Source organism: Microtus oregoni, unplaced genomic scaffold (genome assembly GCF_018167655.1).
Source record: "Microtus oregoni isolate MIOR12 unplaced genomic scaffold, Mior012 000071F_ref0000514, whole genome shotgun sequence".
Lineage (NCBI taxonomy): Eukaryota > Metazoa > Chordata > Mammalia > Rodentia > Cricetidae > Microtus > Microtus oregoni.
The window spans coordinates 68,234-79,281 of record NW_024543978.1 but is presented as its reverse complement, the minus strand read 5'-3'; the positions used below and the strand labels follow the sequence as shown (position 1 = coordinate 79,281).

At 41.7% G+C, this 11,048-nt stretch overlaps 1 protein-coding gene and 1 pseudogene across 1 annotated transcript; both read left to right on the top strand.

Moving 5' to 3' along the window:
* Positions 1-2,848: 2,848 nt before the first annotated feature.
* Positions 2,849-7,281, top strand: LOC121440861 (DNA-directed RNA polymerase III subunit RPC10). The gene is made up of 3 exons (XM_041641875.1): positions 2,849-3,030; positions 4,553-4,640; positions 6,969-7,281. The coding sequence occupies exons 1-3, from the start codon at positions 2,920-2,922 to the stop codon at positions 7,094-7,096; spliced, it is 327 nt and encodes a 108-aa protein (XP_041497809.1). The 5' UTR covers positions 2,849-2,919; the 3' UTR covers positions 7,097-7,281.
* Positions 7,282-10,163: 2,882 nt separating this feature from the next.
* On the top strand, positions 10,164-10,575 carry LOC121440862 (annotated as a pseudogene).
* The last annotated feature ends 473 nt before the right edge of the window (positions 10,576-11,048 follow it).

Sequence of the window (11,048 nt, the reverse complement as noted above, 5' to 3'; positions counted from 1 at the left end):
AATGATTAATATGGATACTTTTTATATAGATACTTGTTATTTTTGCTTGATTCAGAGGAAATATTATTATTTATGTGGTGATTCTCTTAAAGCATCTCAGCAGGCTGATATCTGTCCACTCATCCAAAGAGATTTCTTCTTAACCCTGTTTTCACACTTCTACTGTCGGTCAAGAATCCTTGCATGAGATAATGATGGGTCTCCCACCTGACTGAGCTGCTTCTCAGTTCCTAGTAGCATAAAGAACAGGAAATGATATCACTAGTGGGAGAAGTCCAGCAGGCATTAGAGCTTTGTTCTGGACCCTGTCCTTACTGTCAAGTTAATGAACAGATCTAGTATTTGACTCTTCCAGGGAGCAAGCCAGGTCTCCCACTATGAAATCACATCATTGCCTATATTTTCCACATGCAGACTTGATCAGAACCCACAAATTCATCATCCCATCAAGAATCCCTCAAAGAAACAGTTGCCAGCAGAGACCTTCTCTGGAAGCTCCACTCTTTAGCCCCCTCATCTGTAAGTACTTGGGTACAAGGAGGATACTTGTGCAGGTGCTGAGCACTGGCCTCCAGTGTCTACATGGTAGATTTCACCTGATGCTGCCCAGGCTATCACTGTATGTAACTCTCTACCATCCAGCCGTATTTTAGGTCAGTTCTTCATAACTAAAGTTAGAAGCGAGATGGTAGAACTTCAGGTTCATGACAGCTCCTCACTCTGTCTTTATGAAAATCCATCATGCCCATGTCAGTTTCCAACCTGTCAAAGAATCTGAGCGACACTTTTTTTTTGTGTCCTAGAGAATGTGACTTGGAGCTCACCATTGGGCTGATGAGAGAACATATACAGCTATGTCTGATGAATCATTCTTTCCCAGCTCTGACATGCAAATGGAAGGCAATCAGGGGATAATGTTAGGAGTAGGCTCAGAGACACTACTATAACTATGCAATTTTTAACATTTAGATTCATCTTTATTAAAATAATAAATAATAAAAATAATAAAATAAGAGCTCTGTCTGCTCTTATATTTAGAGGACCTAGGTTCCATTTCTAGCATCTGCATTTCTAGTTCACAACTGACTAACTCCAGTTCCAGGATATCTGATGCCCTTGTCTGGCCTCTGCATTCACTGTGTGCACAAGGTACATAGACATACATGCAGGCAAAATAAAAATAAAACATCAAAAAATAAAATAATTAGTTGTAAAATTTAACCTTTCTATATTTAAGACAGTGCATTTCATACACACCTAGTAAGATGATTTTCACAGTTGCCATGATTGTGCCATATCAGAATCATAGACAAACATATTTATGTCTTTACAATGTCAGAGTTTATTTAATAACAGTAAATTCACAAGATATAACAGTTTCAGTGAAAGCAACTGTGAAGTATTCCTGTTTTCCTTGGTAATCGTGGCTGACAAAAAGTTTTTAAAAATATTAAAGAACTTATTCTTAAATCACACATTAAAAGCCACACAGTATGTATATTTGTTTAGGTTTCTATTACTGTAATAAAACACCATGAACAAAAAGCAATTTGGAGAAGAAAGGGTTTGTTTGGCTTACAGATGACAGTTCATTGTTTATTGAAGCCAGTGCAGAAACTGAAACAGTGACCATGGAGAAATGCTGCTTACTTGCTTGCTCATGGCTTGCTTATATTGCTTTCCTTTTTTTTTCCATTTTGTTTTGAAATTTGTTTATGTGTACAGGTGTTTTTCTCGAGTGTATGTTTTTGTACCATAGGCATGCATGGAGGTCAGAAGGGGCTTTGGATCCTGTGGTACTGGAGTTTTTATGGACATTTATGACGCCACCCTATGGGTGCTGGGAATCGAATCTCTGTCCTCTGCAAGAACAAGTTCTCCACCCCACAACCCCCAAAAGGATTTCTCTGTGTATCCCTGGCTGTCCTGGAACTCACTCTGTAGTCCAGGCTGGCCTCAAGAGATCCACCTGCCTCTGCCTCCCAAGTGCTGGGATTAAAAGCGCGTGCCATTACTGCAGGGCAGAACAAGTGCTCTTAAAGGCTAAACCATCCAGCTCTATCGTCTTGCCTTCCTATTTCACTCATGAACACTGGTTTAGTGGTAACACTGCCCACAATGCGCTAGGACCTCTTCTATCAATTTACGTTCAAGAAAATGCCCGCAGACTTACCTACAGGTCAGTCTGATAGAGACATTTTCCCAGTTGGGGTTCCTCTTCCCAGATAACTAACTTGTGTAAAGTTAACAAAAAACAACAAAACAAAGCAACTAGGACTCACTCCTCCGCCCCCCCCCCCCCCCCCCGTGTAGGTTGACTGCAGAGAATTAACTAGGAAAGGCATTTATTTCAAAGAGGTCTGAGAAACGAGAGCTGGGAAATGTAAAGAAGTCTATAGGAACGAGTAAAAGAACCAGCTGGAGGTCTGTGGAGAGGAACTGCTGGTATTGTAGGTCAGAGTTGGTCTGTAGTGCTGAATCTAGCTAAGTGAAATGACAGAATTAAGACCAGGTGAAGAAAAGGTTAAACGGATCCATACGTTAGGCAGACAGCAGTTGAGACATTTGGGTAGGCTCTGCCTGTCAGTCCCGGCTCAGAGACCCTCCTGGAACCCTTCCACGGCTCAGCGTGTGGCAGTTTCTTCTCATCACCCGGTACCTCCCTCCGATCCAGGGTACTTCAGGGCCGCCCGCCGCCAGCCTTCTCCTGTCAACAGCTGGTGTTCGAGGCAGAGAGCCCCGTGCGCACGCGCAGGCCCTGTACGGAAAGCTAGGGAAGGATTATCTGCGTTGACCAATGGCGTGCGCGAGGCTGCCCGCCGCAGTGCCTTCTGGGAACGTACCAATGACCGATTCCAATGGGCGTCTGCGGCGGCGGAAGCGCCAGACATTGAGAACCTTTACGCTGAAGCTGGAGCAATGCTGCTTTTCTGTCCGAGCTGCGGAAACGGACTGATTGTGGAGGAAGGACAGCGTTGCCATCGCTTCGCCTGCAACACTTGCCCCTACGTGCATAATATCACACGCAAGGTGAGTACCAGAGGCGAGCGCCTCCTCGGCTGTCTGCGCTCAGACCTTCCTGCGGGCGGTAGGTTTTTTGTCTCTCGCAGCGGCGGTTCCCCAAGTCCAGCAGTTGCTAATCCAGTGGCGTCGCTCCGACCAAATCGAAGCCGTTCTTTTGGTTACTACAGAGATTTCTGCCTCCGGCTCTGTGCTGCTCGTTTTGTGACACTCAAAAAAGTTGCGAGAATTTCCGTTCATACCTCTAGGCTGAACCACGCTTTTAAAACCTTCAGTCCCCACATGCTGTTCCCGGCGTGCCAGACTCCAGTCCGCTTATCACCTCTCATCTCAAATCTTTAGGTTCTTTTTGTAGCTCTTTTGGCTCTCTCTCCCCATCCCCCCTCCCTCCCTCGCCCCTTTCTCTCTTTTTTGGGTGTGTGTATATCTCTCTGTTTCTCTCTTCCTTTTCCTTTATCTCTCTCCTTATCTTTTAAAATAATGACTACCCTATTTAAATTCCAGCCTTTTTGGCTGTTGGTATGTGCCTATAATTCTATCACTTGGGGAGGCTGTGGCTGGAGAATAAGTTCAAGGTTCACCTGGGCTGCATGGCATATATATATATATATATATATATATATATATATATATGAAAATTAAGTAAACAAACCACAATCCAGTTCTCCCAGTTTATCCTCATTCCTGTTATCTTTTTCCCAGGATTCACTGTCATCTAATATATGTCATTGTTGCTGCTTTGTGTGTGTGGTGCTTGTGTCGGAACCCAGAAAGCTGCGTTTTCAGCCCTTGGTGTTTTGTTTACCTTTCGGCTCTTGTTCCTCCTTACCTTGGTGTCCTGAGTTCTGTGATTGCAGATGGCATCACCAGGCCTTGGTGACACCTCATTCTTTTTTTTTTTTTTTTTTTTGGTTTTTCGAGACAGGGTTTCTCTGTCCCAGAACTAGCTCTTGTCGACCAGGCTGGCCTTGAACTCACAGAGATCCGCCTGCCTCTGCCTCCCGAGTGCTGGGATTAAAGGCGTGTGCCACCACCACCCTCATTCTTAATGTTTGCACTTTCCTAGAGCTATATGGAGTTTAGAGTCTGGATTTGTGATAAGATGAATGGTGACTTAGTTTCGAAGTTTGAGAGATTGACTGCTAAACTTAGGAAAGCAGCCAAATGTGTCCCCGGGGAATGCTGAGATACCCAGATAAATGATACTGCTAGGCTTATTCTGTGTCTTTCATATTGGATTATTAGGTGTTTTAGGGGTATGAGAAAAGAGTAGGGTTTAACTCAACTCTTCTTTCTGCTCTGCCTGGTGTTTCCTCCAGTCTCTAGAGGGCTCTGACATTGGACCTCTGGGTTGTTTTGGGAACATCCCAGTCATAAAATCCCAACATTTTAATGGCTTTTGGTGCTCTCTGAAGAAGATAAATTTTGTATCCGTTTACCACGTAGAGGAAATGCTGGAGAGGGGTTATGGTTTGGTGTCCCACCTTTTAAACTGTATGATTACTTGAAATCTTTGGTTTATTTTTGTCAGGTAACAAACCGAAAGTATCCAAAGCTGAAAGAGGTGGATGATGTGCTTGGGGGAGCAGCTGCCTGGGAGAACGTGGACTCCACTGCAGGTGGGAAGTTTTCCATTACAAAGCCAGTGACTCAACCCTGTTTATTATTCCTTATTATATTTAATAATAATGCATTTATTATAATACAACCCTTTATATTATTAGGACCAATGACATGGTTTAGCGGGTAAAAGCTCTTGTTGCCAAACCTGTCAACCTGAGTTTGATCCTTGGAGCTCAGATAGCTGATTCATGAAAAGTTGTTTTCCACCCTCCCCCAGTAAGTATGAAAGAATTTAAGGAAATATAAATAATGGCAAATATCAGTAATTACAAATAGCTTGTGTTTGCCACTACAGGAAGTATTTGATGATATGTTTTAGTTACAATGTAGTCGTTCCTTCAACTCTAAGCAAGGCATTAAAACTTTTTTGTTTGTTTGATTTTTGTTTTTTGTGGATTTTTTTTTTTGAGACAGGAGTTCTTTGTGTAGCCCTGTGTGTCCTGGACCTCCTCTGTAGACCATGCTGGCCTCGAACTTAGATGATTCACCTGCCTTCCTGCCAAATTCTAGGTGTTTTTTTTTTTTTTTTTTGGTTTTTCGACACAGGGTTTCTCTGTAGCTTTGGAGCCTGTCCTGGAACTAGCTCTTGTAGACCAGGCTGGTCTCGAACTCACAGAGATCCGCCTGCCTCTGCCTCTCGAGTGCTGGGATCAAAGGTGTGCGCCACCACCGCCCGGCTCAAGTTCTAGGTTTAAAAGGCGTGTGTACCACCACCTGGCTGTATTAAAAAATTTAAAGTAGGTTCTTTCAAGGAAAGATATTCTGCAAGGGAAATCACCACATTGATACCCACTCCATTGTTTGATTTAGATTCTCCAGGTCAGATTACACCAGTATAAAAATCTGGTATATATTCTCATTTTGAAGCAAATTTGGAGTTTATTACAAAAAAGTTTCAGTGTTGGTTTCAACTTAAATATTGATGGTTGTTGAGAAGGGCAGAGAGATACATAGAGGGCAGTCATCCATGCTCTCGTAGGTATAGGCTTCTTAGGAGAACTCTGTTGTATGTATTTTCAAATACCACTATTGAAAAAATGATCATCTCTGGTCTTTTTTATTCTATATGGATTTAAAAGTTTTATAGCTGGAAGCGAAGTATGGTGGCTCAAGCTTGTAAGCCAGTACTCTCAACCCTATCTCAATCAATCTGTCAATCAGTAAATAGTTTTGGGGAAGCTGGGTGGTGCCAGCACTCAAGAGACAGAGACAAATAGATCTCTGTGAGTTTGAGGCCAGCCTGGTCTACAGGCTCCAAACTATATAGAGAAATCCTGTCTTGAAAAACAAACAGAAAAAGTAGGGCTGGAGAGATGACTCGGTGATTTCCATCTTGATCCAGTGTCCTCTACTGGCATCCATGGTTCATAGAATACTCACTAACAAAACATACACATAAAATAATTTTTAAAAATTAAAAGATTTATGTTTGATAGACTTAAATGTGATAATGGAAAGAAAGAATAGGGCCCTAAATATTATCTGTTTGAGAAGGAAGGCACATGTGTGATTAGCAGTCTTTTTCTCTATAAGGAAATATACAATTTTATGTTAAAAGTTAGAATTAGCTAGGTGTGCTAGTACAGCTTGGGAGGTGGGGACTGAAATAATCAGGAGCTGAAGGTCATCTTGGCTACCTAGTGACCTTGGGGCCAACTCCAAGAACTTGTTTTATAAAAGCAAACAACAAAAACCTTGAAAATGAGGACTGGAGAAATGGCTAAGTGGTTAAGAGCACTGACTGCTCTTCTAGAGGTCCTGAGTTCAATTCCCAGCAACCACATTGTGGATCTATAATGAGACCCGGCGCCCCCTTCTGGCCTGCGGGCATACATGGAAGGAATGCTGTACACATAATAAATAAATAAATCTTAAAAAAAAAAAAAAAACCTTGAAAATGGAAAATGAGTAGGGGCTTAATTTTTTTAATCTTTATTTTTGAGATAGACTCTTGTTATGTTGCCCAGGCTGGCCTTATAGCAAGCCTCTTGTCTCAGTCTCTTAAATGCTGGTTTTATAGCTGTGTGCTACCACACTGGGCAGGTATTTTTGTTATAGCCCCACAAAACAGACTATAAAAGACCCTTCCCATGCTATGCTTCCAGCCAGTCTTCAATAAAATTTGAGAAAGAAAGTGATACTAGGGAGGTGCTTTCAAAGTCACAGTCTCTCCAGTCCCCCTAGTATTGGTGTGCTGTGGGTAGGATGTTGCTATTGGCAAATTTACCATTGGCAAAGTAGTCTGGATGAATGCGGGGATGAGATATTTACCCATACTTAACAGTATTTGTGTAATGTGGATGACTTGTTTTTCTCTTTGTCAGAGCCATGTCCAAAATGTGAACATCCCCGTGCCTATTTCATGCAGCTTCAGACCCGTTCCGCAGATGAGCCAATGACCACCTTCTACAAGTGCTGCAATGCTCAGTGCGGACATCGCTGGAGAGACTAAGGGCAGGACTTACCCAGCTGTAGCTCTGAATGTTGTGTGCTGAAGGTCTTTGCTGTGTGATAGGAAGCTAACTCTTCAGTGGTGGAGGACCAGGGTGAAACAGGTCATCTGCAGGTCAGCAGATAAAGACTTTAATGCACAGGGGCCTCGGGTCCTTGGGAAATAAATACACATGAGGATATTCACTTGGCTTCAGGTTCTATTCCTTCATCCTTTGTGTTTATATAGTGGGTAGTTGATATTTCCTTACTACCATTAGAACTAGAAACTTGGTTTATAGCCAAGGATAATCTTGAACCTCCTATTCTTCTTGCCACTGACTCAGAAGTATTAGGATGATAGGCATGTGAACTATATTCATTCTATGCAGTGCTGGGGATTGAACTCTGAACCTCATGAGTACAGACAAGTAACTCAGTCAACTGAGCTATATCTCCAGCCATTTAATTTTTAAGATAATTTTTATTTTTTTTCTCTAGAACAATTATAAAAATATCCATAAAATCATTGAAAAGCACATTTAAATTCAGGACTGACATGATACAGCTTGTATGATTAATAACTAAACAAACTTCTGTTATTTGGATTTTCTGAATGATGTTGATAGGAATTTAAAAGTAACCAAAAATATTTTCTATTTCCAGCTAGGGAGAAAGGACCACAATAGAGCCTATGCCTAGTACTTACAAAAGTCTGTGTTTGAACCACATTCAAAAACCTATTAAAATCTCAATAAATTTAGAAAAGTTACTTATTTGCTAGAATTACTAGTGAGATTATTCTATATAGTGGACATATTTTTCTATGATGGAAGCTCTGGTCCCTTCCATGCAACTGGACAGTCATATACATGATAAAGAATGCAGATAGTAAGGAAATCTAAAATAACAGTATCCTCCTATGAACATAACACATCTAATGTTTTCAAAGTCCTTAAATAGTGGTGTGGACGAATAATTCACAAACAAAAGCTGACTTCGAAATCTTTGATCTGCGGTTATTTTCAAGCCTTTAGAACTTTGTTGATTATCTCCTTTTACTAACTCTGTTACAAAGGAGAGCCACATAGTCTTTGAATGAGATGTATTTGGATATTAGATCACTTGCCTAGCATATGGCAAGTTCTGGGCTCAGTCCTTGGTACTGAATGACAGAGGTGTGGGGGAGAGTGATCATTTTTACTGTTGGTAAGGGTTAAGACATTCTCACAATGCTGGTGAGAATAGAAGTCGGTACAACAGTTTCTCGGGACAATGAGGCAATATCTAGCAGTAATTTAAAATGCTACCCAAGGGTGACAGACATGCAGTGTTACCACTTGAGAGGCTGAAGCAGGAGTATTGGGAGGTCCAGGCTATCCTGTCAGTGGCAGCAGGAGTTGGAAGAGAAGATACGGTTGTGTGCTGCTGCCTGTCTCAGCCCCAGTTCTTTCAGTGAATTTTTGTCATTGATGCTGGGATTCTGAACCACGCCACAAAGATTCTCAGGACAACTAGGTATAAAGTAAGTCAAGTGTCTTAATAATAGCCATGTTTATGATTTGGGTGGCTTTTTTTTCTTTTATTTATTTATTAAAAATTTCCACCTTCTCCCATTTTCCTCTCACTTACCCCACTCCTCCTCCCTCTCCCTCTCCAGTCCTAAGAGCAGTCAGGGTTCCCTGCCCTGTGGGAAGTCTAAGGTCCTCCCCATTCCATCCAGGTCTAGGAAAGTGAGCATCCAAACAGACTAGGCTCCTACAAAGCCAGTCCATGCAGTAGAATCAAAACCCAGTGTCATTGTCCTTGGCTTCTCAGTCAGCCCTCATTGTCAGCCACATTCAGAGAGTCTGGTTTGATCACATGCTCCATCAGTACCAGTCCAGCTGGCCTTGGTGAGCTCCCATTAGATCAGTCCCACTGTCTCAGTGGGTGGATACACCCCTCGCGGTCCTGACTTTCTTGCTCATGTTCTCCCTCCTTCTGCTCCTCATTTGGATCTTGGGAGCTCAGTCCAGTGCTCCAATGTGGGTCTCTGTCTCTATCTCCATCCATCGTCTGATGAAGGTTCTATGGTGATATGCAAGATATTCATCACTGTGGCTATGGGATAAGGCCAGTTCAGGCACCCTCTCTGCTGCCCAAGGAACAAGCTTGGGACATCTCCTTGGGCACCTGGGAACCCTTCTAGAGTCAAGTCTTTTGCCAACCCTAAAATGGCTCCCATAATTAAGATATCTACTTCCCTGCTCCCATATCCACCTTTCCTCCATCCCAACCATCCCATTCCCCCAAGCTCTGCCCAATCCTCCCTTTCTCCCTTCTCTCTCCCCATCTCCCCTTCCCCCCACCCCACACCCACACCCATGCTCCCAACTTTTGCCTGGCAATCTTGTCTACTTCCAATATCCAGGAGGATAACTATATATATATATATATATATATATATATATATATATATATATATATGTGTGTGTGTGTGTGTGTGTGTGTGTGTTTCTTTGGGTTCACCTTCTTATTTAGCTTCTCTAGGATCACAAATTACAGGTTCAATGTCCTTTATTTAGGGCTAGAATCCACTTAGAGTGAGTACATACCATGTTCATCTTTTTGGGTCCGGGTTATCTCACTAAGTAAAGTGTTTTTATTTAATTTGGGTGGCTTTTTTTTTAAAAAAATTATTTATTTATTTATTTATTTATTTATTTATTTTTAATTTGGGTGGCTTTTTAAGAGAATTGTTCAGTGAAGTTTCACCCCTACTTATCCTTTTTTGTATTTGTTAAATGAGATCATTGGATGAGTCCATAGATGACAAGGGTTCAAGCTGTTCTTAATATACCAGGTTACAAGGGGTTAAGACATAACTTTTGAATGTCAACAAAGAAACCTTACTATCTCTTTGAGTTTTAGGTTTACAACTGGGAAAAGTCAAATTAAGGTCATCTGGTTAGTGTGGTTCATCAGTGTTAACATTCTCAATTGAAATCTCTATATAAGATGATTATAGACTGTGTACTCCACCTTTATTGCTTTAGAATTCACAGCCCTTAGCTGGAGTTTTCACAACCAGACGTAATTTGCCTATTTAAAAAAAATTATGCCTTTTTCCTCTTCCGGGGACGGTGCTTAGAGGCACTCAGAATGGTCCAGCGTTTGACATGCCGTCGTAGGCTCTCCTACAACACAGCCTCCAACAAAACTAGGCTGTCTCGAACCCCTGGCAACAGGATTGTTTACCTTTACACCAAGAAGGTTGGAAAAGCACCTAAATCAGTGTGCGGTGTGTGCCCAGGCCGAATCTGAGGGGTTCGTGCTGTGAGACCGAAAGTCCTCATGAGATTGTCGAAGACAAAGAAGCATGTCAACCGGGCCTATGGTGGCTCCATGTGTGCCAAGTGTGTCCGTGACAGGATCAAGCAGGCTTTCCTTATTGAGGAGCAGAAAATTGTTGTGAAAGTGTTGAAGGCACAAGCGCAGAGTCAGAAAGCGAAATAAATGTGCGGCTTTTTAAATAAAAAAAAATTATTATTGCATAGGTATATGGTAGGGGGTGGTGGATACATATCACAACATTCACATGGAGGACAGAAGGCGACTTTGTGAAGTTGGCTATCTCTTTATTTTTATCTTGTTTCTGCCCCACTTCATTTTCCAAGCGCTCCCCTGACTTTTTAATCTATCTTAAGCCTTGGCTACATTATGAGATTTTGTCTCAAAAATCAAAACTAACAAGAATTTTGTCTATACATCAAATTATCACCAAAGAATAATATTGGAAACAGAAAAGAAAAATTACCTTTTATTATACAAGGATCCATAATAAAGACTACCAACAGATTTTATAGAAGAAAATCTTTGGACACTAAAAGTCAGTGAGCTGCCACATTGAAAGTGCTGACTGAAAACAAGCTGGAAAACCCCACAAGTGAGAGAGATAATATAAAACAACATGGAAGCTGGAGAGATGATCC